The sequence below is a fragment of the Callorhinchus milii genome, unplaced genomic scaffold (assembly GCF_018977255.1).
Source record: "Callorhinchus milii isolate IMCB2004 unplaced genomic scaffold, IMCB_Cmil_1.0 Scaffold6, whole genome shotgun sequence".
NCBI classification, from domain to species: domain Eukaryota; kingdom Metazoa; phylum Chordata; class Chondrichthyes; order Chimaeriformes; family Callorhinchidae; genus Callorhinchus; species Callorhinchus milii.
The window spans coordinates 65,136-92,139 of NW_024704747.1; the positions used below are offsets into that span (position 1 = coordinate 65,136).

The window sequence follows — 27,004 nt, forward strand, 5'->3', positions numbered from 1 at the left end:
CGCCCCTCGAGCCGGGTGGCCCTTTATATGTCGGGTAAAAGCCAAAGTAATAATAATAATAATCCCTGCATTTGACGCAGCGCCTCATCACGTCTTCGAGACGTCTCAAAGCGCTTCGCGGGATACTGTGTAAAGTGAATTGACTTGGCCTTGTGGGCGGAAAACGGCAGCCGATCGCGCACGGCAGCGTCCCCCCCCCCACCTCCCAAAAAAAGACCATTTACAAGAAACAAATGTTATAAGAAATCCATTTTGCAGCCGGGGCTGAGTGTGGGTGGTTCGGGGGATGAGGAATGTGTGACAGAATGGACTGTGTCAGCGTCAGAGACACGGAGGGAGCGCAGAGCCGTGATGCAGGGCCATCTGTTGAATGAACAACCACTCCAGGAGACGCCATCCGTCGCTACTCTACACAATAATATAATCCTCGCATTTGATGTCGCGCTCTTCACGTCTTATCGACGTCTCAAAGCGCTTCACAGAATAAATAGACAGTAAAGTGAATCGACCGTATATTTGTGGGCGATACAGGTCAGACCGAAGCTCCTAACGTTACTCCTTGTTCACATTAGGGTTAGGGTTAGGGTTATTACAGAGCAGTTCTTTGCAGCAGCCTCCTCCCACCCACCCACAAAGGCAAACCAGGTGAGAGGACCTATACCTGACCTGGTGATTGTTATATATCTGAGACCTAACATTGAAAGGGTTTGATAAAAGAGCAGGGAATGGGGTTCGAGTAGAGAGCTCCAGTGGGGGAGCGAGCCCCAGCACAGACACGATGGGGGGAGAGAGAGAGAGCAGGGAATGGGGTTAGACTAGAGAGCTCCAGTGGGGAGCGAGCCCCAGCACTGACACGATGGGGGGAGAGAGAGAGCAGGGAATGGGGTTAGAGTAGAGAGCTCCAGTGGGGAGCGAGCCCCAGCACAGACACCATGGGGGGAGAGAGAGAGCAGGGGATGGGGTTAGAGAGCTCCAGTGGGGAGCGAGCCCCAGCACAGACACGATGGGGGGAGAGAGAGAGCAGGGGATGGGGTTAGAGAGCTCCAGTGGGGAGCGAGCCCCAGCACAGACACGATGCATTTGATATATCGTCTTCAAAGCGCTGCACAGAATATACTGTAAAATGAATTGATTGTATATTCTGTGGGTGAAATGTGATCATCCAATTCACTTTACAGTGTATTCTGTGAAGTGATTTGAAGGCACGAGAGCAAACGTAAAGGATTATTATATAATTATAACCTCAGATCACGAGGCGAGAGAGTGAGTGGCTGAGCCAGGCTGTCACTGACACATCAACAGGACTGACTGATGGTGTGGTTCAGGCTCCTGACTGCATTCCAGGTCTCCTATAATTCACTCAACGAATTATGAGCCAAAGCACATTGTGTGACTGTCATGTTGTCTGTATATTAACCTGGGCTGTTTCAGACTCACAGCTGATTTAATTCTCTGTAAAGTGGAGTTGCACAATCTCCCTCACGCATTGCCTGTGGATTATTTATGAGCGATGGAGCTGAGACAAGATGGAGCAGGTCTAAACAACCCACACCTCCACAACCACCCACAGCTCTACCTTGTGAGGTGAGCTTCTCATCCAGTATTAACTGAGCAGAAATCTCTCCCCATCCCTCACAATCGCATCCCCAGTATTGTACAATCAGGCGCTACCCGTTAGGGCTTTTGGCTGCAGGTTACCAGGAGCTGAGGGGTGGATTCCCGGCCCCCAGTGACTGGTCGGCCCTTCCAGGTGCTGCCGATGAGCCGGGCCGGGCTGAGCTGCCATCAGCAGTGAGTGCCCTGGGATACTGCAGCCCCTCCTGGCTCAGGAACCGGGCTGGAGACCAGCACAGAGGGTGGACGAGAGAGAGAGAGAGACCGTCACAGAGGGTGGGTTTGTTTTATACAGTATTGCACTCCCCTCGTTATGAAGCCCAGCATCACATTAGCTTTCTGATGGTGACTCTGACCCTAAGATGGGATGTTTCTGGGGGTTGTGATCTGATCCATTCACTGAGATCGCAGAGTATTTGGCACATTCCAGAGTCCATCACTGACCATTTGAATGACACTGTCTCAGCCCTCACCCAAACCCAACCTCAGCCCAGCCAGTCCAGCACAACAACAAACTGCAGTTATACAGTGCCTTTCATGTGTAGAGGACATCCCAAGATTAGCAGCCGGGCCCTGGATAGACTTGAACTGCAGTGCTGGGAGAATGGATCACATTAAGCTGTCAGTCACTGTGGGTTGATCAGGGCTCCAAATTGCTCATCACCAGACTCCTAACCCTCTGGGCAGAATTTGTTCTCCCAAACCTCAATTGCTGATCTAATTAGTGTGGCTCTGATCCCAACACAAGACACGGCGAGTGCTCTCCTTCGCTGTTTGCCAAGAGTTGCTGCAATCCGTGGTTGCCTGGAGCGGAGTGTGAATCTGATCTCCCGGAGCAGAACAAGCAACTGCACCACTCAACCCACGTTACACAGCGTTCCTCACGCAGGGTAGTGCCCACCCACACCCCCACCCACACTGCCCAGCCCTCTGTGAACTGAACTCCACAACCTCAGCCTGACTGACCGGCACGAGCCAGGGTTTCCCAAGTCCTTGGTGGGGTTGTGTGAGCTGGGCTGGGCTGTGTGAGCTGGGCTGGGCTGTGTGAGCTGGGCTGGGCTGTGTGAGCTGGGCTGGGCGAGCTGGGCTGGGCTGTGTGAGCTGGGCTGGGCGAGCTGGGCTGGGCTGTGTGAGCTGGGCTGGGCTGTGTGAGCTGGGCTGGGCTGGGCGAGCTGGGCTGGACTGTGTGAGCTGGGCTGGGCGAGCTGGGCTAGGCTGGGCAAGCTGGGCTAGGCGAGGCTGTGTGAGCTGGGCTGGGCTGTGTGAGCTGGGCTGGGCTGGGCTGGGCTGGGCGAGCTAAGTGCGAGGGTGAGGGGAAACATGTGGCCAGGCAGCATAGGGGCTTCGTTGAGAGGGACGTGTGGATCAATGTCAGGACAGTAAAGTCTGGTTTTATTATTAATAATAATCTTCGCATTTGATCCAGTGCCTATTTATTGCAACATCTAAAAGTGTTTCACAAGGAATGGCTGTCAAGTGTAGTGACTGTGTGTATATATAGGTGAACGCAGCAGCCATTCTGTGCACAGTGATGTCCCTCAAAAAGCCTTGAGGTGAATGAGCAGTGTAGGAGGGATTGTCCGCTTGGAGATCATGAGAAATTCTTTTCTCTATTCAAATTGCAGTGGGGGATGTGAACAGGTACAGGCAGCACCTCAATCTGATTGCTCTTTGCTAAATTATCTCCTCACTGCCTCGTTAATCAGCACCTCCAACCCAACCTCACTGCCAGCATCTCGTGGTGGAACCGTGCTGGGTGTGTGAATTATTCCCTTTGACTCGGCCTGTGCTGTACATGGAAGGAGCTGCCAGTGAGATGTACACAGCACAGACAGGAGAGAATTGGTCCCCTTTACCCTGTGTGTACTGTGCACACACACACACGAGCTGACACACAGCGAGTGGAACAGAAAGGAAGGAGTGCAGACGGAAGCCAATGAGCATTCCAATGAGTTGTGTATTAATATAACTGCTTAGTCACCTTCGTTACAGAGATCGGAAGGCAGAGCACACAACACAAGTAAGTATATCTGTACAAAAGGGACGGCGAGTGTACATGGATAGGACAGGTGTACTGAGAGCTCTCTGCTGTGTCTCACAGCTCGGCCAAGCCAAAGAGCAGGTATAAAATATAAACAATATATCATGGAGCAATATAAATACAGAACTCAGTCTGGGCAGCTTGGATCATTATCAATTGGGAATCTTTAAAATGCATTGGATCCTCGGCAGGTAATACTGATCAGCAGGTGTCATCACTCCACACCGTCACGTCACTCTGCACAGTAACATCACTCTGCGGTAAAGTCACTCTGCACAGTTATGTCACTCTGTGTGGTAATGCCACTCCGTGTAGTAATGGCACTCTGTGGCAATGTCACTCTACACAGTAACATCATTCTGTGTGGCAACATCACTCCACATAATAACGTGACTCTGCACAATAATGTCACTCCACACGGCAGTGTGAATGGTGAATCGCTGGGAAGCAGAGGAAGGGGAATGCGGCACACTGTATTCTGTGGCCTGGGTTTGAGGTGGGGTGACATTTCCATCGCAAGCTGTACATAAGAACATGCGCAAAAAAAAGATTATAGATTGTTTCTGTCAAAGTGCAGGAAAGCGAGTGCTCGCTTCTTTGGCAAGAGTTTGTGCCTCGTCAGGACATTGTCAGGGAGAGGAGAGGGGGGAAGAGGAGAGGAGGTCTTAAGGGGAAAGGAGGGGAAGATTCAACTGGTTAGAGGGGGACTCGGCGAAAGAAGAGGGGAGAGAGAGGTATTCAAGGAGAGGAGAGGGGTATTAAAGGGGAGAGGAGAGGGGAGAGAGGGGGATTCAAGGGGAGAGGAGAGGATTCGAAGTGTGAGTAGGAGGAAGAGAGAATCAGACACATGGAAGGTTTTGGCAGTGTCTGTACAGAGAGAGAAACTGAATAATGGGGGCTAATCTCTATAGGGTGGTGGGTCCTGGTTTGAACCTGAGAAAGGAGTTTTGGAGAGAGGGTGGGGGTAGGAAAGGACAGAAGAGGAAAGCAGGCAGATTGGTGGCAATGTGACTGCACTGAGGTCTTGGGTGTGTAGCCCCTCAACACCAACCTTCCCACAACAGTCAAAGTCTGAAACTCAACAGGAAGACCATCTCCAAGTGCCTGACATCTCAACGTGCTGCATTGCACAGGGCAAATATATATATTAATATATGAAAGAAAAAGGAATAGAAGATGATTAAAATCCAGCATCAACATACACACATCCTATGTGCACACCTCAGAAGGTGTGCTCGCTGGCTCGCTCTCTGCTGCCTGTCTCGCTGGAGAGGGAAATGTTTGTGTTATACATATACAAGTCTATACAAGAGGCCACACAACCAGCAAAAATAAATATTTTGTTTGATTCGGGCGTTACTGGTGCTCTTTGCTGTTAACAGTGAGAGTCTCTGGGCTGTACAGCGCTGGGGCTCAATTAACTCTCTCACCTGCTTGCTCCCCTGCGCAGGTTTCCCAACCTCCCCTCGAAGGATCCCTCCCTGGATGAGATTCCACCTGTGTCTGTGTGTCTGCTACTGTGTGTTCATTCACAAGTCAGAGTTTAGCACATTCTTAACTACAGCAAAAGACAAAGTACTGTAGATGCTGGAAATCTGAAATAAAAACAGAAGTCGTTGGGAAGGCTCAGGTCAGGCAGTATCTATGGGGACAGGAAAGTGATTTAACATTTCAGGTCGATGATCTTTGGTCACTTTCCTCTCTCTATAGATGCTGCCTGACCTGCTGAATGCCCCAGCGAATTCTTAAATACAGCTATTATTTTCGAGTTGGTTTTCTGTACGTCACTTTGACAATGACTTCAGAGTTAGGCTGAATTCAACAATTGGCTAAGTTTTGCAGCTCTGAAATGTGACATAAACAGTAAATCTGCCCGAGTCACATTTCCGCACCAGCTCAGTCTGCGTGTCTCAGAGAAAGAGAGATCCCCAATCAGAGCACAGCAAAAGCCTCATAAATTCTACAAGTTTAGAGCAAAAACACATTGGATGGGGGAAAGAGGGAGTTTGGTTGTGAATTTGCCGACTTAATACTGTGAGATCTGGGCAGAGCAGTTTATCTGCACAGCACCAATGTCACTGCCAACTGGGACAGAGGACATCCTTGTCTAGACACAATCGCCTTGGTGTTCAGCACTTCCTTCTCAGGCCGTTAGATATTAAATGCACATTCTGTCGCACCTCGGCTCAGCTATCTCTCTAATCCAGATCACAGCCACCATAAGAACTTGCTGGCAAATTAAGACCAAGGTCCATCTAGTTTGCCTTCCACCATCCTGGCAGTTGCTCGACATTTTGCGTCCCAAACTATATACCACAGTGAAGCTAACAACCCAGTGAGCAAACTGAGTCGAGGTGGATGCACAGAAGTGACTGGAGTCAAATTGTATGTAAACTGCCTCCGCTGTGATCCAGCATTGATTGCTGGAGCAGCGGAGGTGGGGATTGGGAGGAAATGTGTCCATCAGACCAATGGCAGACATGGAAGTGCAGTACCAGGTTTCAGCCACACGAGGGCGCTACAGTAGCAGTGTGTTGAGAACATGTGGAGAGCACAAGACTTTGTTGGGCAAAAGAAGACCAAAGTCCATCCACATCACCTGCCACCATCCTGGCAGTCACTTGACATGTCATGTCCATGTACAGGTGGGATACATGGAATTCTCAGTTTGGTTTGGAGATTCTTAAGCACAGTGATGGGTTTCCGTGTGTGTCAGACACCCGCTTGGGCAAAGCAATGGTGGTCTTCATGGCAGAAGGAAACAGTGATGCTGGGGTGATGTGGTACAACAGTCTACCTCTGATGGCGTCTGAGGCTCTGGGAGTAGGTAACCGGGAAGGGAGTGACGGGATGTAGGGCTTCTCTGGAGGTAAATGGTGAGGAGTGACAGACAGGAGGCTGGCGCTGTGGGCTGGCTGGAGGTGGGTGGCTTGAGTGCTGAGACAGGTTTCCAAGCCAGGGAGATGGGAGGTCAGAATTGTCAGGACTCACTGTCACAATTCAGTCCAATCTCACAACTAAGGCCTCAGACTTGGCTGTGTGCCGGGATGGTGGTGGTGAGGCAGTGGTGAGGTGAGCGGTAGTGTCAGAAGCTCAGTGTGGGGGAGTGGGGAAGTGTGGGGGGAAATGCTAGATACAGATCAATCTCAATAAAACAGTGACACCGCCTGTTAGTGTGCTCGGTGGCGTCATCGCCAATGGCACACTCACGTCTCTCCCATTTCTTTCATCTCTGTAAAACTCTGCCCATTCCCTCCACAGGACACACCCTGATCCTTTCCTTTTATTACAGCATACCCCCTCTCTACCCCCCACGTCGCCCTATTACACTTGCTCTTTGCCATCCGTGGATTAAACTCCTACGTGCCCTTTGCCCTCTGGTGTGTGTGCCAGGCTTGTTCTCCCCCTCGCTCCCCTCCCCCCTCGTGGCTGAGCTCATCTCTTCTGGAAGCCGATCATGACCTTGGAGACGAAGTTGACGATGGCGGTGGCGGGCTGGTCAGGGTCAGTCTCGGCGAAGAGATGGCAGACATTGTCCGTGGTGCTGCCCTGCTTCCTGGCCACAAACCCAAACACCCTGTGTGTGGGGGGGAAGAGAGAGAGAGACACTTTCAGAACTTTCCTCAATTCCCACATCCTCTCAGGTACTCCACTTTGTGCCATTGTTTCTGAGGGATCACCAACCCCCAGTCTGTGTGTGTATATGGGGGGAATATCAGCCAGGGCTCCCCTCCCAACACTCTAAATGCTATCCAGTGACACCCTACTGCGGCGGAGGGTCAGAGTGAGGACAGAGTCAGGGTTACAAGGCCCTTGTGATAGCATATTTTATATAGAGGGTGTAGAGGGAACCTTACTGTGTCTCTAACCCTGACCTGGGAGTGTGGACACACAGTGTAGAGGAGCTTTACTGTGTCTCTAACCCTGACCTGGGAGTGTGGACGCACAGTGTAGAGGAGCGTTACTGTGTCTCTAACCCTGACCTGGGAGTGTGGACACACAGTGTAGAGGAGCGTTACTGTGTCTCTAACCCTGACCTGGGAATGTGGACACACAGTGTAGCGGGAGCTTTACTGTGTCTCTAATGCGTGTTGGAGTGATGGGAAGCACTGGCCACTGTGTACTTACTTTGCAGGTCCCCCGTCTGACTTGGTCCATCTGAAAGACAAAATGTATTGATTGCACAGTTCCCCTCTCTCTCTCTCTCTCTCTCTCTCTCCCCCACTCGGGTGTGGGCGAGAGAAGCTCTGTGTGTGGTGAGGGCTGGTGGGTACAGGGTATAGGATAATGTAGGGCAGAGTCACTACCCTTTCACCATAGAGACCCAGGAGATGGAGGTCTGCGCTGCCCCACTCCCTGGGATCAGGGGTTAGTGTTGGTGATCTGGCAGCTTGGATCAGCAGGTGATGGAGTAGAGCATCTGCTCTGTGATGTTTGACCCTGTCACAGTGTTTGTTCTGGCCACAAACAAGGAAACCATTGGAGAGGCGGTGGTGAGAGCTCAGCCTGTCCCTGAGCAAACAGTGAGCACGCACTCCCAGCCCCACCTACACAAGACACTACACAATTACAAGTTGTTGTTGTTGGACATACAATGTGCATACGTGAACACACTTACAAACCCAAATGTATACAAACACATGTGTACATACACACACACACACACACAGACGAGCACATGCCAACATATGTACACAGCATGTGAACCTCGGTACCTTCTCTCTTGTGGATCCACATCACAGAAGGTGACGCTGCTGATCGGGTAATGACGTCGGAAGAAAAGCCTGGAGACAAATAGGAGCGTCATGACAGGAAACACCTCAACCTCTCATGATCCCCCCCCACCACCACCACGATCCTACACCTCTGCCACAGTTACACAGGTTACACACTCACACACACTCACAAACAGGGATACACACAAACAACACACATGCACGCGCATACACACAATCCACAGACACACACAGAGGGATACAGACACACACACACACACAGAGGGATTACATACACACATAATCCACACAAACACACACACACACACACGGAGGGATGCATACACACACAATCAGGGATGCACACTTACACATGCGCACAGGGATCCACACAGAGTGACACGCACACACACACGGAAACACAGACAGAAAGTACAGACCTCAGTGACAGTGAGGTCAGAGCTAGTTGGCAGGAGGCTACGCACTTACTTTCTTTGGTTGTCAGTTAAGGTGATGCCCTGTGAGGAGACCTTGAAGTGGACAGCGGTGGGGGCGGGGGCCGGCTGCAGGCTCAGGGTCTCCGACATGGCCTTGGCGATGGCCTGGGGACCTGTTAGACTCTCCATCTCCACCGAGTTCACAAACAGCACGTTACAGGCTGAGCGAGGCCACACAGAGAGAGAGAGAGAGAGAGGTTAGGTCACAGCCAGAGTTAGAATATTCTATCACACAGAAGGTGGTAATAGCTCTCTACGTGGTCTATTAGCCACTCGTGTCAGGCTAGACCTGAAGTGACTGACCTGCTCCCTGTTTCAGGAGGTCTCCGGCCGAGTTGGTGCAGGCCGCAGGCTCTGGCTGTGCATCCACGGGGTCTGGGAGAACGACAGGAAGCACAGGAGGGTCAGCAATGGGCCAAAGTGTGTGTCGCTAAACCCTGCCCTAACCCCAGCTTCCCAAGGTCTGGATGGGAGGGGAATGGTGGAGAGGCTGTTAGCAACAATGCTCTGTACCAAAATGACTTGCTTTCCACCCCAGTTTGCCTCCAGTGGTGCTACCGCTTTATTGCCCAAATTGCAGAGTCCTGTAGCTCAGTGGTTAGAGCACTTGCTTTGCAAGCGAGAGGCCTGGATTTGATTCCCAGGCAGGGCGTAACGTTGGCCAAGATTTCTGACTTCACACGCCTCTGTTTACCTAGCAGTACGTAGGAACTCAGTTGTTATTTGATTGGCGGATCACTTTCCAGGGATAATAATGCCTCCAAACAAAAAAATAATAATAAATGGGTCACTCAATCCACGACTGTCTGTGGGACGCTGCTGTGCGCAATTGGCTGGGAGTGGGGTGGGGGGGGGGAGGGTTAAACCTGCATAATACTAAGCCATTCATCCTCCCACCAGTTTGGAATATGAGGTTTCCTGCCACCACGTCCCCTGAAAACCGAGAGAGAGAGACCGAGAGAGAGAGGAGGTACAATCAGCTGGAGGGCAGGGAGGGTGTGAACTGGGTCCAGGTTTGAGGGGAGAGCAGAGGAATATTAATAATCAATAACAATAATCTTATCACATAAGTGGGTCGGGCAACTGAGGCATCGCTGTACAGAAACCGCAGTGAAACCCAGATCAGAGGAGAAGGACCCCCCACCCCATCCCCCAGGCCAGCTGTGCTGAGCACAGGTCAAGGTGGGGAGAGAGTGAGCGCAGTGACTTGTCAGATCAGTAACCAGGAACTATCATAACTAACAACAGACAGCAACAGACTAATTGGGTTGTCAGTCAGTCATCACAGGCCAACGTTGAAGTCAATGCCAAAAGGGAATTAAAGGGGAGGTTAGAAACTCTGTCTTTACACTGCGGGGTGGGCGGAGGGAGGGAGGGAGGGAGGGAGGGGGGTATGTCTTGTCATTTCTTCGTAAAGGGAATTGGACAGGTTTGAAAAGGAGGAATATTAAAGGGTGTGGGGGAGTGAACACAGACCGAGGAATCTCCTTTTCTTAGCCTAAGACCATTTTTTAGACTGTCAGTTGCTGGAAACCATTCCCAGTGTGGAGATGTGAGTGAGCCTGGAGTCTGGCACCAGTCAATATCTCAGCAGATGTTTTCCACATCTGCAGCCGCTGGAAACAGCCAGAATCCAGTGCGAGAGACAGAGTCAATGTGATCATCTCCTCTCCCAGTCAGACAGAGTAAAGCTCCCTCTACACTGGTGCATCCACACTCCCAGGTCAGGGTTAGAGACAGTAAAGCTCCTCTACACTGTGTATCCACACTCCCAGGTCAGGGTTAGAGACACAGTAAAGCTCCTCTACACTGTGCGTCCACACTCCCAGGTCAGGGTTAGAGACACAGTAAAGCTCCTCTACACTGTGTGTCCACACTCCCAGGTCAGGGTTAGAGACACAGTAAAGCTCCTCTACACTGTGTGACCACACTCTCAGGTCAAGATTAGAGCCACAGTAAAGCTCCTCTACACTGTGCGTCCACACTCCCAGGTCAGGGTTAGAGACACAGTAAAGCTCCTCTACACTGTGTGTCCACACTCCCAGGTCAGGGTTAGAGACACAGTAAAGCTCCCTCTACACTGTGTGTCCACATTCCCAGGTCAGGGTTAGAGACACAGTAACGCTCCTCTACACTGTGTGTCCACAGTCCCAGGATCCGGTTTAGAGACACAGTAAAGCTCCCTCTACACTGTGCAGCGCCTTGGAACGTCCTCCCGACGTGAAAGGCGCTCTATAAATGGAATCTTGTTGTTGTTGTTGTGCGTCCACACTCCCAGGTCAGGGTCAGAGACACAGTAGAGTTGACTGAACATACCCCTCAGCGATGCTCTGTATGTAACATGCACAATGTGTGATTTTCTTGCAGTTTGTCAGGCCGACACCAGCCGGGCTCAGGACAGAGCCTCTCATGCCCTCAGTCACATCATCACATGGGAGCTTCAGATCAACCATTTGATCTCATCCTTCCGGATTCCCTGCCCTGTCTCCCAGTACAATGCCGAGCTGACTCCTAAACAATTCCCACCATCCAGCATTGACCCCCACCCCCTCTCCCTCACTCTTCCACAGCGCTGGCCTGTGTGAGTGCAGTTACCTCGGCTCGGGATCATCAACTTGCAGGGCAATGCCAGGGGGGTGATTGAGTGCTGGTACACCAAGGCTGAGAGACTGCCTAGAGAGAGACCACAGAGAGACCGAGTCACACAGGCTGCCGCACACACTCATCAAACCGATATAACACACTCACTCACTCACACACTGACACACACTCACTCACACTGATAAACACTCACCGGTACACTGTGGCACACTTTCCAAAGAGCGTAGGAAGGAAGGAAGCGTGAGGGAGAGGGGAGGAGTGTAGAGTGTAGGAGGGAGGGAAGCGTGAGGGAGAGGGGAGGAGTGTAGAGTGTAGGAGGGAGGGAAGCGTGAGGGAGAGGGGAGGAGTGTAGAGTGTAGGAGGGAGGGAAGCGTGAGGGAGAGGGGAGGAGTGTAGAGTGTAGGAGGGAGGGAAGCGTGAGGGAGAGGGGAGGAGTGTAGAGTGTAGGAGGGAGGGAAGCGTGAGGGAGAGGGGAGGAGTGTAGAGTGTAGGAGGGAGGGAAGCGTGAGGGAGAGGGGAGGAGTGCAGAGTGTAGGAAGGAGGGAAGCGTGAGGGAGAGGGGAGGAGTGTAGAGTGTAGGAGGGAGGGAAGAGTGAGGGAGAGGGGAGGAGGTGCTAGTTTGTTCCTCACCAAAGTACGGTTCGTTGGGGCAGCCCTTCAGTTTGACTCCCTTGGCGCTCGTCTCGATCAGGAAATGTCTGACCAGCTCATTGGTGACGTCTCCTGGAGAGAAGGTGAATGTTGTGATGATCCAATGAGTGTCTCACGCAGGAGCAGTGCTGACCATCCCCACTAGGGGGGGCTACACACACGTGGACATCAGCCCAGCACAGGCAAACACCTCCCAGCCTCAGCCCAATTGTCTCAAATCATTTTTTGTCTTAAATATATAACATAAAGCAGAATTATGGTACGTTTCTAAATCCAGCCTTAATTTACAAGTTGGTTTCGTTTTATGAACTGCGGAAAACCAGCTTCTAAATTCAGACTGTATCTCAACATTCTCCACAATAAGATCAACGTCCTACAATGTATCATTGGTTGTCATTTTGGAGAAGTCTTCAATTCAGAGTCAATCCTAAAATCTGGTTTGTGCAGCTGCTAAAATCTGAGGTTGCTCTCCCCGGAGGTTAATCACTTGTTCACCTCCCCGGTCGCTGTGGGGGGGGGGACATTGTCGTGCGCCAATGTCTCTCGAGGTGATGAGTGATGATGGGGGTGTGGATGGGGGAGGGGGAGACAGTACCTTTCTTGCTCTGTTGCACCATGCTGGAGGGAGGTGAGGAGACCTTCATAGCCAGGCCGTAGGCTCCGCGGAACGAATGACTGTCTCGAATGATGAACGCTCCCGCTTCTCTGTCCTTCAACAGGCCAATCGCTGTTAGGCACAGCCATAGCGAGAGAGGGGGAGAGAGGGAGAGATGAAGAAAGATTGAGGAAGACATAGAGAGAGAGAGAGAGGAGAGAGAGAGAGAGAGAGAGAACAACGAAGACATGGAGAGGAGGGAAAGAGGAGGAAGAAAGTGATTGAGGAAGAGGGAATGAAAAAGACATGGAGAGAAACAGAGAGAGAGAGAAAATGAGGACAGAGGACAGAGAGAGAGGAGTGAAAGAAGAAAAGAGATAAAACAAGGAAGAGACAGTGAGATCGAATCTCCACACACACACTCACTCACTCTGGGAGCTCACATATATAATAATAACATAATAAATAGTGTCATTTAAACAGTGAGTTAGAAGCTGAGCCTTACCTTGTTCCCGGGAGATGTCAGCCTTGTACCAGTACTTAGACGTGTCCTGTACAAACTTCACCTGAGCTCTTGTCTCAGGACTTCCATCTGAGAGAGAGAGAGACAGACAGAGAGAGATATAGATAGACAGAGAGAGAGAGCCAGACAGGGAGAATGAGATGATGGGGAGTGTAGGAGGGAGGGAAGAGCAGAGTGACAGAGAGAGAGCAAGAAAGAGAGAAAGAGAGAGAGAGAGACAGGGAGAGCAGGAAAGAGGGAGAACAAGTGACGCAGGGAGTCAGAGATAGTGAGAGTGAAAGAGGGCGACAGAGAGAGAGAGAGAGAGTGATTAACAGAGAGCAGGTGGGTGAGAGGATGGGCGATAGACTGCCCTGCTGTCAGAGATCAGGTTGGTGGATGAGAGAGCAGGCGGCAGGTGAATGAGTAGGCAGGCGGGAGAGTGAATGGGCACAAGAATGGTGGGCAGGTGAGGGTGTGAGTGAGAGTGTGGGGGATCGAGGCCAGGGTGGGCAGGAGTGTGAGCGAGAGGGGGCAGAATGGGCAGGAATATTGGTTGAACGATGGCACGGCAGGAGCAGAGGCTTACCGTGTAGGGAGAGCGTGTGGTGGAGGGCTGCGGTGCTGGGGCTGGGGGTCACTGGTTTGCCGTTCAGTGTGGAGTAGTTGGGGGAGCCCCCAGCCCGCTCCCCGATGGACATCCTCCTCTTCTCCGGCAGCAGCGGCTGTGAGGTGCCCGCGGGGCTCCCTCGGCGAGGAGAGCTGCCGTCCGGCAGGTAATAGGCCGGAGAGACTGGGAACGCTGGCGTGCCGGGGGATGGGTAACCGGAGGAGCTGACCAGGTAGGAGAAGCTCCCGTGACCATCATCTGTGTGGGAGGCGGGAGTGGAGAGTCCGTACAGAGCGTGTCTCTCCACACTGGGGCTGCTGGGGGTGGGGGGAGAGCTCCCCACCCCTCCCCCGTGTCGGGAGAGCACAGGGCTCCGAGAGCTGCCACCTAGCGCCCCCATTGGATGTCTGCTCAAGCTGGGGCTCCCGGGGGGCGCGGTGACCCCACCACCCGTCATTCTCCTCCCGTAGGCTGGGCTGGGGGGCGTGTTGGTGCCCACCGTCCTGTGCGGGGTCTGGGGGCTGCCCTGGCTGCCCACCAAGGAGGGCTGGGAACCAATCAGCCCATCCTGGGGCAGAGCTGAGGGGGGATAGTCAGGACCCTGCAGATAGCTGGCCAACGAGGGGCTCGTGCCGGTCCCGGCTGTGTCATGTGAGTGGATGGGGGGAGTCAGGTTCAGGTAGCTGGAGTCCCTGTCGGAGGGGTGTGACAGACTGGACTGGTGTGGAGAGGCCAAGCGACCGGTACTGTCCACCATCGGGAAACTGGACAGCAAAGTGCTGGGGAGAGATTCATATAGAAATGTTAGCGTTTCAGTCAGAAAATAGCGCCACAGGAAAGCATACAGATGCCCAGCCACTTTCCCAGTTGATCCCGTTTCCCCTACCTTTTCCCACTCCCCTTTAATCCCTTACTTCCCAAGTCTCTACCCAATTAATTTAAAATCTTGATCGATTTCACCTAACGGCCTCTCAGGGCTGTGTTCCCCACCGTCTCACTAGCTTTACTGTGAAGACATAGCTCCTGGTCTCATTTCTAACCATCCCCGGACGTGATTTTAACAATATCCTGAATCCTCTATCAAAGGGCGGAGATATCCATTCAATTCCCTTTAGGTTCTTTTCGACAGTCTGACACGTACAGAAACCCATCACGGTGCATGCTTAAGAATCTCCAAACCAGACTTAAGGGCTTTATATATTTATGCCGTCTACACATAGATATTTTCCTGTGTCTGGAATGGAAGGTTGCCATTGAGAGCACTGTCCGGCCAAGTTTTCCCACTGCTTGTCCAGCTCAGAACCCCCTCCCCGTTAGTTAGGGCTTTGGCTGCAGGGTTAACAGGAGCTGAGGGGAGGATTCCCGGCCCCCAGTGACTGGTCGGCCCTTCCAGGTCCTGCTGATGAGCCGGGCCGGGCTGTGCTGCCATCAGGGGTGAGTGCCCTGGGACCCTGCGGCCCCTCCTGGCTCAGGAACCGGACTAGAGACCGTCACAGAGAGAGGGGGCTCGATCCCCACATTCCTTTGTCAAACATGTCACCCAGTTTGAGCCCACAAGACAGTTTTGTCTTGAAACATAAGATGATACAGGATTGTAGAAAAACTTTGGCGATGTTTCTCCCGAAATTATTAAATTACCGGCGACCGAACTGACGAGAGTATTTCTCAATGTTAAGAGACAACAGTTAGTCAGTGTGAGTGCGGGTGTGATCCAGGCCTTGGCCTGGGCACCGAGTGTACAATGACTAATTTGACAGTGTTTGGCGGCTGCCCTCACCTCTCCAGGCCGGGCAGGGGGCTGCTGGTGGACAGGGGGCTGGGGGTGGTGAAGGACATCAGTGAGAAGGGGTTCCTGGTTGCAGGCTCTGTGCTATAGCTCACAGTACCGCTGGGCCCTCCCCTGAGCCCCGCTGTTCGTGCGATCGACTCCACGTAACTCTTCGGCTCTGAAAAGAGGAACAGAAGGAATGAACAACAACAACAACATTCCATTTATAGAGTGCCCTTCACGTTGGGAGGACATCCCAAGGCGCTGGACAGTTGGGTCAGGACCCGAGCAGTGGGGAAATGGTCAGGGTGAGGGGAGGGAAGAGAGGGAGCGAGGAGGGGGTAGAGAGTCGAGAGGGGAGCTGAAGGCACGGTCAAAGAGAAAGGTCTTGAGACCGGCCTTGAAGGAGGAAAGGGAGGAAGCGGCGAAGGCACTGGGGATGGAGTTTCAGAGCCTCGGGGCTGAGAGGCTGAAGGCCCGGTCACCGATGGTAGGGCGGTTGGGGCGGGGGATGTGGAGCAGACCGGAGCCAGAGGAACGGAGGGTACGGGCAGGTAGGTAGGGGGATAGTAGGTCGGAGAGGTAGGAGGGAGCGAGGCCGTGAATGGCCTTGTAGGTGAGGATGAGGATCTTGAATTCGATCCTCTGGGGGATGGGGAGCAGTGGAGGGGAGCGAGGGTGGGAGTGATGTGGTCCCGAAGCCTGGTGCGGGACAGTACACGAGCTGCAGAGTTCACAACACAATATTAAATACAATCTCTAACCCCATTCCCTCTCTCTCTCTCTCCTCATGGTGTCTGTGCTGGGGCTCACTAACCCCATTCCCTGCTCTCTCTCTCTCCCCATCGTGCCCCCAGGTAGACCTCTGGGTTGTGTTCCTGGCGTTGCTGCTGGAGGAGGACACAGCTGACACTTACCGTGACCCAGCATGGCTGACTGCAGCATGACATTGGCTGGATTGTGAGGCTTCAGCCCCAGGGCTGACAGTGGAGTCATGGTGAGACCAGGTGGAGATCGAGCTGCAACAGGTAAAGAGGAACATGTCAACACACTGACCAGACCAAAATGTTTGCCTGGAACGTGTCACCATACTGGACACTTTGCCATTTAGAAACTGATCAAACAGAGGAGGTGTTATTGTAAACCCACAGCTCTGCAGCGTGAGGTCGGGAGGTTTGAGGAGACGGGAAGGGAGGAACGCTTACCTGTGCCAGGCAGGCCGGTTGGCACGCTATCTCTCTCCTCAAACGCTTCTCTGTAACTGTGGATGTTCGGCTGTTGAAGCAAAGTGCCCGGTGTTTAATCAGGTACAGTGGGTCAACACTTCACACTGTACCCCCCATTCGCTCTGTGCCCCCCACCCCCTAGCTATGTGCCCTCCCCTCACCCTGTGCCCCTCCCCCATCCCAGTGCTATGTGCCCTCCCCTCACCCTGTGCACTCCTCGCTGTACCCTCACTTAACTCTGTGCCCCCATCCTCTCACCCTGTGCACCCCCTCCCCTTGCCCTGTGCCCACCTCCCCCCCTCAAGCTGTGCCAGTCTCACCATCACCGTACCTCTCTCGGCCTGCCACCGGGGTTAGCAGCAATTGTGTTGACCACCTCGGGTGAGACACAGCGCACTGGGGAGCGGTACGGGGGGCTCCTGTAGCCGGCATCTCTCCCCGTGTTCTCGTACTGCCCCTCACTGGTCGTTCGTCTCCGTGGAGCGATGCCCATCTCCTCCGGACTTGTCCCGTGTGATCTCATCCCTGAAACAAAGAGATTCCATCATTCAAATATTTTTGTTTCAACAAAGACTGATTTATCCAACTTACCTGACACGAAATCCAGGCCATACAGAGAGGATGTTTCCCTGTAACACAGTGTGTACCTTCCGCCCAAGAGCCAGCGCTGAGACACACACGAGCCGTACAGCACTGCCAGAGGGAACGGTTCCCTTCAGCTGACATGTACTGTCCACACCGGAGCTGGCAGTGAGACACCGCGAGCAGCTGTTCTCTATGATACCTATATCGAATCCTGCTGTAACAATCCTCACATTTGACACAGCGCATTATCATGTTGTCAAGACATCTCAAAGCGCTTCACAGGTCATATTGTAAAGTGGAGTGACTGTGTATTTTGTGGGTGAACGTACTAGCCAATTTTTGCACCGCAACTTCCCACAAACAGCCATGGGGTGAATGAGCAATTTGCTGTTACTCTGGGAGATTGCTGGCCAGGACACAGGGAGTAACTTCCTCCTCTTATTGAATAGTGTCGTGTGATATTTAATGTCCAACAGACAGGCAGATGAGATTTCACTTTAACATTTCAAACAAAGCACGGCACCTTTGACAATGCAGCACACCCCCAGCATTGCATTGGAGCGACAGCGTAAACTATATGAGTTCCACGTCAAAGTGGGGCTTGAATCCAAAACCTTCTGAACTCAGAAGAGAAAGTGCTACCGCTGAGCCAGGCCGACACAAGCTGTTCTCTACAACACACACACACAGGAACAATTAATGATTCAAGACACTGGGATCCAGTGTTGTGGGGTTTCACGTGATATCTGTTCCAGACTGCCAGCAGTCTATGGGTTAATGTCCGTCAGTCTATCTAGCTGTCTGTCTGTGCGTGAATGCCTTGTGTGTCTGACTCTGTCTGCCTCTCTAGCTGTCTCTGTTTTGCTGGCTCTGTGTGTGTGTGTGTCTGTCTAGTCTCTGTCTATCAGCTGTGTCTGCAGGGAAAGGTGAGAACACATTTTGGAGCGAAGAGTGTGTGATGTGATAAACTGACTAAACAGCTATCGCCACACAGAATGCTCAGGAATAACATTTACGAGCTGGTATAAATCCTGCATGGAATAAATAGCGGGAGGAAGCTCCGGCCAGCATTCCTGGCCTCTCTGGAGAGACTGTGGAATGTCAGATACTGGGATGGGGGAGGCTCTTCACTCCATGTCTTGTTGGGAAGGCTGACGTCCCATAACGCCCAGTGTGGGAGTGGATCAGCACTGCCAGGAATCCCCCCCACCACACCTTCCTGCTCTATCCCCCAGTGCCTTCGCCGCCTCCTCCCTTTCCTCCTTCAAGGCCGGTCTTTCTCTTTGACCGCGCCTTCAGCTCCCCTCTCGACTCTCTACCCCCTCCTCGCTCCCTCCCTTACCTCCCCTCACCCTGACCATTTCCCCCCTCCTCACTCCCTGCCTTCCCTCCCCTCCCCTCACCCTGACCATTTACCCCTCCTCGCTCCCTCCCTTCCTTCCCCTCACCCTGACCATTTCCCCCCTCCTCGCTCCCTCCCTTCCCTCCCCTCACCCTGACCATTTTCCCCCAATGCTCGGGTCCTGACCCAACTGTACAGCGCTTTGGGACGTCCTCCCAACGTGAAGGGCGCTCTATAAATGGAATCTTGTTGTTGTTGTTCCTGACTCAGCCATTCCATTCGCACCATTACCTGCTCTGCTATTATCTCTCTCCGTTTGTCCCTCGCTCACTTTCTCTGCTCCTCTCACTCTCTGTTCCTCTCCTCTTTCTGTTTCCTCTCTCTCTCTCTCTCTGTGTGGCTGCCTCTCTGTGTATATCCTGATCCTCTCCCCCTCTCTCTCCCCTGTTCCTCTCTCTTGCTGTCTCTCTCTCTCTCTCGCTCTCCTTCCCCTCTCTCCTTGTTGGCAGGACTCCTGGCAGTGTGAGTTTAATGAGTATAAAGTGCTGACATGTTGTGTTGTAGTCAGTGAGCTGGGAGTGATGGTGCAGTGTGAGCTCAGTGACACACACTGCCCTGAGGAGGCCGTTTAATTCAATGCACTTTTCACAGATAATTAAAATGCAATCCTCCGCTGTGCTGAACAAGTGTGTGCTGTAAACTGTGATAATCAGCAAAGTGAAACGTGGGCCCACCAGCAACAAAGGCAGAAATGTCAGCCAATCTGTGCTCACATTCCTCTTCTCAGCCACCCTCTCCCTCCCTCTCTCTCTCTCCTTCGTTCTCTCTCTTTCCCATTTTATAAAGTGATGTGTATAGTTTTCTGGGCTCTAGTTCAGGCCTCTGTGCCCCGCTCTAACCCTGTGCCCAGCCCATGTGTAAGCTTTGGCCAATTTCAAGCCCATTGGGCCGCGGCACTGATTGACTGCAGACTGTAGAGACTATCACAGTCCTGGGCCTGAGCTTTCCTGGTGGCTGCACACAGACACAACCAGTTGAGGGTATTCTAGATGGACTCCGGGACAGGAATCCTGGCTGGTTTCCCCCTCCCTAACCTTGGAGAGCCTGGCTCAGTTTAGCTTTCCCGTTCAGCTTGGCTGAGGCCAGCAAACTCAGCACAGACCCGGGTTTGAGCCAGCGACTTCTCGCTGTGTAAGCTACACCACATTCTCTCTCTCGTTATCATTCTCTCTCACTCTCTCTTACTATCATTCTCTCTTGCTTTTGTTCCCTCTTGCTTTTGCTCCTTCTTGCTAGTACTCTCTCACACTCTCTCTGGCTGTTGTTGTTTTCTTGGTATCCGTCGCTCTCGCTCTCTCATGTCATTGCTTTCTGTCTCTTGTTCACTTTCCCTTCATTGCTCTCTCACAATCACTCTCCTCTTGTCAACCTCTCATTCTCACAATCGCTCTCCTCTCAACTGCGCTCTTTCTCTCAACTGCTCTCTCGATTGTACACTCTCTCTTGATCATTCTCTCTCGATCTCTCTTGCACCCTCTACCAATTGTGCTCTCTAAAGTTCCTTCTCTCTCTCTCTCAATTGTTCACTCTGTTTCTCTCACACGTTCTTTAACTCACTTTCTCATTCTCTTCTGTTTTCTCTCTCGCACTCTGCTCTCTCTCATTGACTAGTCAAGGTGATAGACATACAACACAAGACCTAGCACATGCTCAGCCAAAGCCTGGCACCTCCAGATGCTTCACAGTGATAGGCCAACAACTCAACTCTACACTTAAACAACCTTCACACACACATACAACAACAACAAGATTTCATTTATAGAGTGCCTTTCACGTCGGGAGGACGTCTCAAGGCGCTGGACAGTTGGGTCGGGACCCGAGCATTGGGGGGAAATGGTCAGGGTGAGGGAAGGGAAGGGAGGGAGCGAGGAGGGGGTAGAGAGTCGAGAGGAGAGCTGAAGGCTGAAGGTCGAAGAGAAAGGTCTTGAGACCGGCCTTGAAGGAGGAAAGGGAGGAAGCGGCGAAGGCACTGGGGATGGAGTTCCAGAGCCTCGGGGCTGAGAGGCTGAAGGCCACTGATGGTCGGGCGGTTGGGGCGGGGAATGTGGAGCAGACCGGAGCCGGAGGGACGGAGGGTACGGGCAGGTAGGTAGGGGGATAGTAGGTCAGAGAGGTAGGAGGGAGCGAGGCCGTGAATGGCCTTGTAGGTGAGGATGAGGATCTTGAATTCGATCCTCTGGGGGATGGGGAGCCAGTGGAGGGGAGCGAGGGTGAGGGGGAGGGCGAGGGTGAAGGTGAGGGCGAGGGTGAAGGTGGGAGTGAGGGTGGGAGTGAGGGTGAGGGTGGGAGTGATGTGGTCGCGGTGTCTGGTGCGGGACAGTACACGAGCTGCAGAGTTCTGAATGACCTGCAGTGTGGAGGGAGGGCCGGGAAGGCCGACGAGGAGAGAGTTCCCATAGTCCGGCCTTGAGGTGATAAAGGCGTGGACCAGAGTTTCAGCCGCGTGAAGGGTTGAGTCAGAGGAATGTTTTACACACACATAGTGACACACACGCACACACACACAGTGATACACACAGTGACACAAAGTTTCTGATATGAACACTGTAAGTCAATAATAACCCAAAGCAAACAACCTGGATCTCATCACCCACCGAGCAAACCCACTGCTCCCCACCCCACCTCCGGGAGCATGAAGCAGAAACAATGAAGGGGAAAGAAGAGAAGAGAGGCGGGAGGAGGAGGCATGCAGAGGAAGCCGGCCACACAGAGAGGAAGAGAAGGGAGGAACAAACCGGAGAAAGAGAGAGACCTCTGGCGGTGGAAGGTTGGAGCAGGGCTCCCACAGCTGCTGAGACTGGAGATCCTGGCGTTGTACTCTAGGAGGAGAGGCAACAGGAGGTCATGGAGAGAGAGGTCCAGGCAAAGAGGTGAGGGCAGGAAGCGGGGATCAGAGGCAAGTAATGAAGGATGGAGCGAGCCATGGTTGGAAGCAGGTTTACTCACTGTGCACAAGATCAGAGCAGAGAGCTTGGAGCTTTGACAAACCTCTGGTCTATTCGATCTCACCTCTGCCCCACTTTCACCCCATCACAGCATCGAGCTGTTTCTCAAACGAGTCTCAACTCCCCGGCCTCGACCACCCTTTGTGTCACCCTGTTCTGAGCTGTTGATTCTGCAAGAAGCACTTCCTGGCATCTATCGTATACTTGCCCCTCACCCCACTGCCCCTTTGCCCACTTATCCTGCTGCCTGGGTGTATCTAACAGTGCCGGACTGTTTCCACAGTGGCTTAAAAACATGGAACAGCTGAACAAAACCACTGATAGAAGCACAACATGTTACAGCGTTTAAAAGGGAATGAGAAAGAAGGTAAAACAGTGTGTGTGTTTGCGACTGAATGTGTAGGCACAAACCTGATGGCCAAATGTCCTACAGCTGTGCTGTAAGATTGCAGGTTTCTATAGTCTCAATTTACAATAATAATAATAATCCTTGCATTTGATAGAGAGCTTTATCACACCATTTGAAGTCTCAAAGCGCTTCACAGGATATACTGTAAAATAAATTGACTGTGTATTTTGTGGAGATTGAGGCTTTTTACCTTTAAGAGTTCGGGGTGGGGGGGGGGGGCGGGTGTCTGTTTCTCCACACAGACTCGAGCCCTCTCGCTCTGGGTCTGGAAACATTTCCGTGTCAGAAACAGGATGAAGTACAATATTTACTAATTTGATTCCAGAGCTACTATTAAACACAACAGGAGATTGTTCCGCCACAAGGGTCTGGCTGAGATTTTTACACAAACAAGCTGACTGTGTCCAGGCCAGACTCCCTGCACAGTCCCCCATGGAACAATTCCCTCCCGTTCAGTGCTGTACGGCTCCTGTGTGTCTCAGTGACGGCTCCTGTGTGTGAGGTACAAGCTGGGATACAGGGGAACATTCCCGCTGTCTGCTGCTGCACAGCTCCTGTGTCTCAGGATATTTTAAAATCCAGACAGAAGGGAATGAATCATTACATTATCTCCTCTGCTCTGTCTCTAACACTGGGATCAGCCTCACTGTCCCCTCTGTCTCTAACACTGGGATCAGCCTCACTGTCTCCTCTGTCTCTAACACTGGGATCAGCCTCACTGTCCCCTCTGTCTCTAACACTGGGATCAGCCTCACTGTCCCCTCTGTCTCTAACACTGGGATCAGCTTCACTGTCCCCTCTGTCTCTAACACTGGGATCAGCTTCACTGTCTCCTCTGTCTCTAACACTGGGATCAGCCTCACTGTCTCCTCTGTCACTAACACTGGGATCAGCCTCACTGTCTCCTCTGTCTCTAACACTGGGATCAGCCTCACTGTCTCCTCTGTCTCTAACACTGGGATCAGCCTCACTGTCTCCTCTGTCTCTCACACTGGGATCAGCCTCACTGTCTCCTCTGTCTCTAACACTGGGATCAGCCTCACTGTCTCCTCTGTCTCTAACACTGGGATCAGCCTCACTGTCTCCTCTGTCTCTAACACTGGGATCAGCCTCACTGTCCCCTCTGTCTCTAACACTGGGATCAGCCTCACTGTCCCCTCTGTCTCTAACACTGGGATCAGCCTCACTGTCTTCTCTCCTCTGTCAATACAGAAACCAGGAAGAATTTCCATTGAGGGGGAATCGCCAGCTGGGAATGGGATCACTAGGAAGTGGGTGTGGAGGGGGTTGAAGGCGACATTTGAGAAACTGTTTGATGCTGGAATTGGGAAAGGGTGAAGGCAGGGAGTGCAGAAGGATGAGATCAGAGAGGTCAAAGGCTCGGTCTAACCTCTCTGTGATCTTCTTTATGACTGCTGTATGCCAGTGTAAGATCTTCTGGCTGTGCTGTGGGGAGCTGTGCTGTGGGGGGGGGGGGGAAGAGGGGCATCACTGCCTCGTCATCCAACAACTAATTTCCAATAGCAATCGCTGTCAGTGAGGTCTCAACATAGCCCAGATTTCAGCCAATCCCCATATAGACCATTTCACTGCTCACAAACACCACAATCAGACAGTCTGACACTCAGACACCCACTGAGAGAGAGAGAGAGAGAGAGGAGAGAGCAAGATGGAGAGTAGGAGAGGGAGAGATCGAGAAGGAGGGGGTGAGAGAGGGGGAGATGGAGAGACGGAGATGGAGGGAGAGAGGCAGATGGAGAGAGAGACAGAGATGGAGAGCGAGCAGGTAGTTACCTGCCACACGTTGAGCGACCAGCCCCTCCCAATTGAACAGCTCGTCCTCGGGGGTCCTGCCGGCACTGTCGAAGCTGGCAGACTTGACGGGCTGGTGGTACGTGCCCGGGGCTAAGATGGGCATAGGCTGGGTGGCGGGTGTGAGGGAGGGGTAGGAGACGGGTAGGGGGATTGGGGATGAGGAGCTGTTGACGGCGGTCTGGGCAGAGGCTCTGGTGGGCAGCTGGTGGAGGGAGTAGCTGTAGAGAGGTTGTGTGGCTGCCCAGGGCTGGGCTGGCGCTCAGTACAGGGGTCCCTGCCCCAGGCCGGCTGTGCCAGCGCTCTGCCCCCGCTGTAGGTGGCTGCTGGCTCGGTGCTGGCTGGAGCACGGTGACTGGGCACAGTGTATGTGCCAGCTCCTGGAGTGGCAGAGAAGCCATTAGTCAGCCTGTGTTGGAGGCCGAGAGCGTGGGCACTGAGTGGGGGCTGCCAGGGGTCCGAGCGGCCTGGTCTGCTCTCCGGTGCTGAGACCCCCCCGGGCGGCAGGCATATGGACGGTTCCAGGTCCAGCATCAGCATATTGAGGGCCTCGATGGACTGCTCAATCTCCTGCTGGGAGGCCATACGGGGGAACTCCGGGATGCTGTGGCTCTGGAGCTGTGATTCCGAGGCGCTGTGGTGGGGGCTTTGTGTCCTGAGGGAGGGCATGGCTATCTCCAGGGTCGCCTCCGGTTGCTGTGAGGGGGATCGAGCCCTTCCCGGGGGGGCCTGCTGTTGCCAGGTGCCCAGCCCCCGCTGCACGGCCTCTCGGCTGCTGGTGCTGCGTGCAGGGGTCTGGGGCAGGCGAGCACCAGCCTGGCACTGGCTGCTCTGCGGGCCGCTGAAGGACTGGGAGCGGTACATGGCGTTGTGCCCCGGGGGGTAGGAGAGCTCCAGCTGGGGCTGTGGCTGCCAGCTGGGCAGAGTGCAGGCCAGGTGAGCAGTGGGCAGTGAGGGCCTGATGTCCTCTCCCTGGCGCTGCTCCAGTTGGCTCAGGCTGTGGTGCCTGGGCAGTGGCTTGGGGTAGTCTGTGTGGAGGGTGGTGAGCAGGCCGTGCTGGGCTGTGTGGCTGGGGCTGGTCAGGCAAGAGAGACCGTCCACATTGTTCAGGTCCTGGTTGGGCAGATCATCGTCCAGGATGTCGGTCTCCCTCTCGGCGCCGAGTGCTAGGGCTCCTTCACCGTTCACGTGGACCAGGGCGGGCACCAGCACCTGCCGGCCTCCCGCCCCGCACCCCCCACTGGCAGCCATGTTGTGCATCTGCCGCTCGTTGGCGAGACCGAAGCCACAGAGCAGCCGCTCGAGCTCCTGCTTCTCCTCCGGAGTGATGCCCTGGGCCGCGGCTGCCGACTGCTCCTCGGTCTTGGTCGAGGCTGTGGAGTTGCCGGAGTCGCTGCTCACTGATAGCGTGTGCTCGATGTGGTTGGGAACGCCGGAGAGAGCGCTGCCGTTGGCGATTCCGCAGAGTGAGCTGCCGTTGGCGATCTCGGGGAGGGCAGTGCTGCTGGCGATGGCGGAGAGGGCGGTGCCGTTCCCAATGCCGTTGCCAATGCCAGTGCCCAAGCTTCCATCAGTCGAGTTCTTCTTCTTGACCTTGGCGTACAGACTGCCGTCGAGTGGGCCCTGGGTGTGAATCACACCTGAGGAGACAGGAGAGAGATGGGTGGCTGAGGGTGGACTCGCTGGGGGTGGTAGGGGGGGCACCCTGCTGTGCCAGCTGGTGGTGAGAATCACCTTTAACAACAGCTTTCTTACAGTGCCCTTCATACAGGGCAGCCTGACACCGAGCCAGGGGGAGGGGGAAGTGACCATAGACATGGTCGAAGAGGATGGTCTTCAGGTGTGATCTGAAGATGGGGCAGGAAGGGGCAAGGCGGAAGGATAGAGGAAGAGTGTTCCAGAGTTTCAGGGCGTAGTGGCCACCGATGGTGGAACGGAGGACACGAGGGACATGCAGGAGGCTGGAGGCCAGCCGAGCGGAGGCAGTGGGTAGTGGTGGAGGAAGGAGATGGAGGGGTGGAGGCAGGGCATTACAGGTTAGGGTGTGGAATGTGAAGCCATGGTTGGTGGTGCTGAGGGAGGGGTCTGGGGACATGCAGCAAACCCCAGGCAGCTGAGCAGAGTGTGAGGAGATCAGAAAGGTAGAGAGGCACTGGGGCACAAGGGGATTCCTAGTTGTGAGTTTATATTATAATAATATCCTTACACGTCTCAAAGCTCTTCATAGGGTGCACTGTAAAGCGAATTGACTGTATATTTTGTGGGTGAAACCCGCAGCCAATTGCGCACAGCAGTGTCCCCACAAACAGCCGTGGATTGAAGTGATCCAATTTTTTTGGGGGTGTGGAGGAGTTATTACCCCCAGAAAAGAGATCCACCAATCGACTAACAACCAGGTTCTTACTTACTGTTAATAAACAGAGGCGTGTGGTATTGATGCTTTTATACATTTTATACATTCAGTGACTGTTTCATAAACAAAAATGTTGCAAATAGCTGATGTGTAAACGAGTGATTAATCTGGTCAGGACATCGGGATAAACTCCAACAGGGAATGCGGGATGAGACTTTAAACTGACCTTAAAAGGCATAGACAGGACCTCGGTTTAAGGTCTCATCCATCAGTCTGAATTGTGAGCTCAACATCCACTGACCCCACGAGCGAGAGGACAAGCGACTAAAGCAGCGCAGGAGAGCATCGAGTTACCTGTCCAGCACCAGCGATCACTGAGGTTACTGCCACAGGAAAGTAATTCATCAACATATTCTACCATCAAACAGCTCTCACCAACTCCCCCACCGAGACATCCCTCCCCACCGCTACAACAGCACCCACTTCTCTGTCAGCGACCCCCTCACCGCCCCCCACCTCCCCTCTCACACTGACAGCTCACCCTCTGCTGTGTCAGCCTCCCCCTTCCCCAGTGCTCCAGCCTCCCCCTTCCCCAATGCTCCAGCCTCCCCCTTCCCCAGTGCTCCAGCCTCCCCCTTCCCCAGTGCTCCAGCCTCCCCCTTCCCCAATGCTCCAGCC

General features: G+C 53.3%; 1 protein-coding gene across 1 annotated transcript in view; it reads right to left on the reverse strand.

The window, feature by feature from the left end:
• Positions 1 to 6,332: 6,332 nt before the first annotated feature.
• The window catches only part of LOC103190408 (tensin-like), a 78,180-nt gene continuing 57,508 nt past the window's right edge, over positions 6,333 to 27,004 (reverse strand). The window contains 17 exon segments of the mRNA XM_007911169.2: positions 6,333 to 7,232; positions 7,784 to 7,813; positions 8,371 to 8,439; positions 8,860 to 9,028; positions 9,171 to 9,242; positions 11,463 to 11,540; positions 12,099 to 12,191; positions 12,715 to 12,846; positions 13,220 to 13,306; positions 13,806 to 14,605; positions 15,604 to 15,772; positions 16,512 to 16,613; positions 16,800 to 16,869; positions 17,152 to 17,345; positions 21,543 to 21,626; positions 23,956 to 24,075; positions 24,078 to 25,613. Of these exon segments, the coding sequence (XP_007909360.2) occupies positions 7,091 to 7,232; positions 7,784 to 7,813; positions 8,371 to 8,439; positions 8,860 to 9,028; positions 9,171 to 9,242; positions 11,463 to 11,540; positions 12,099 to 12,191; positions 12,715 to 12,846; positions 13,220 to 13,306; positions 13,806 to 14,605; positions 15,604 to 15,772; positions 16,512 to 16,613; positions 16,800 to 16,869; positions 17,152 to 17,345; positions 21,543 to 21,626; positions 23,956 to 24,075; positions 24,078 to 25,613 (3,947 nt within the window). The 3' untranslated portion in view covers positions 6,333 to 7,090.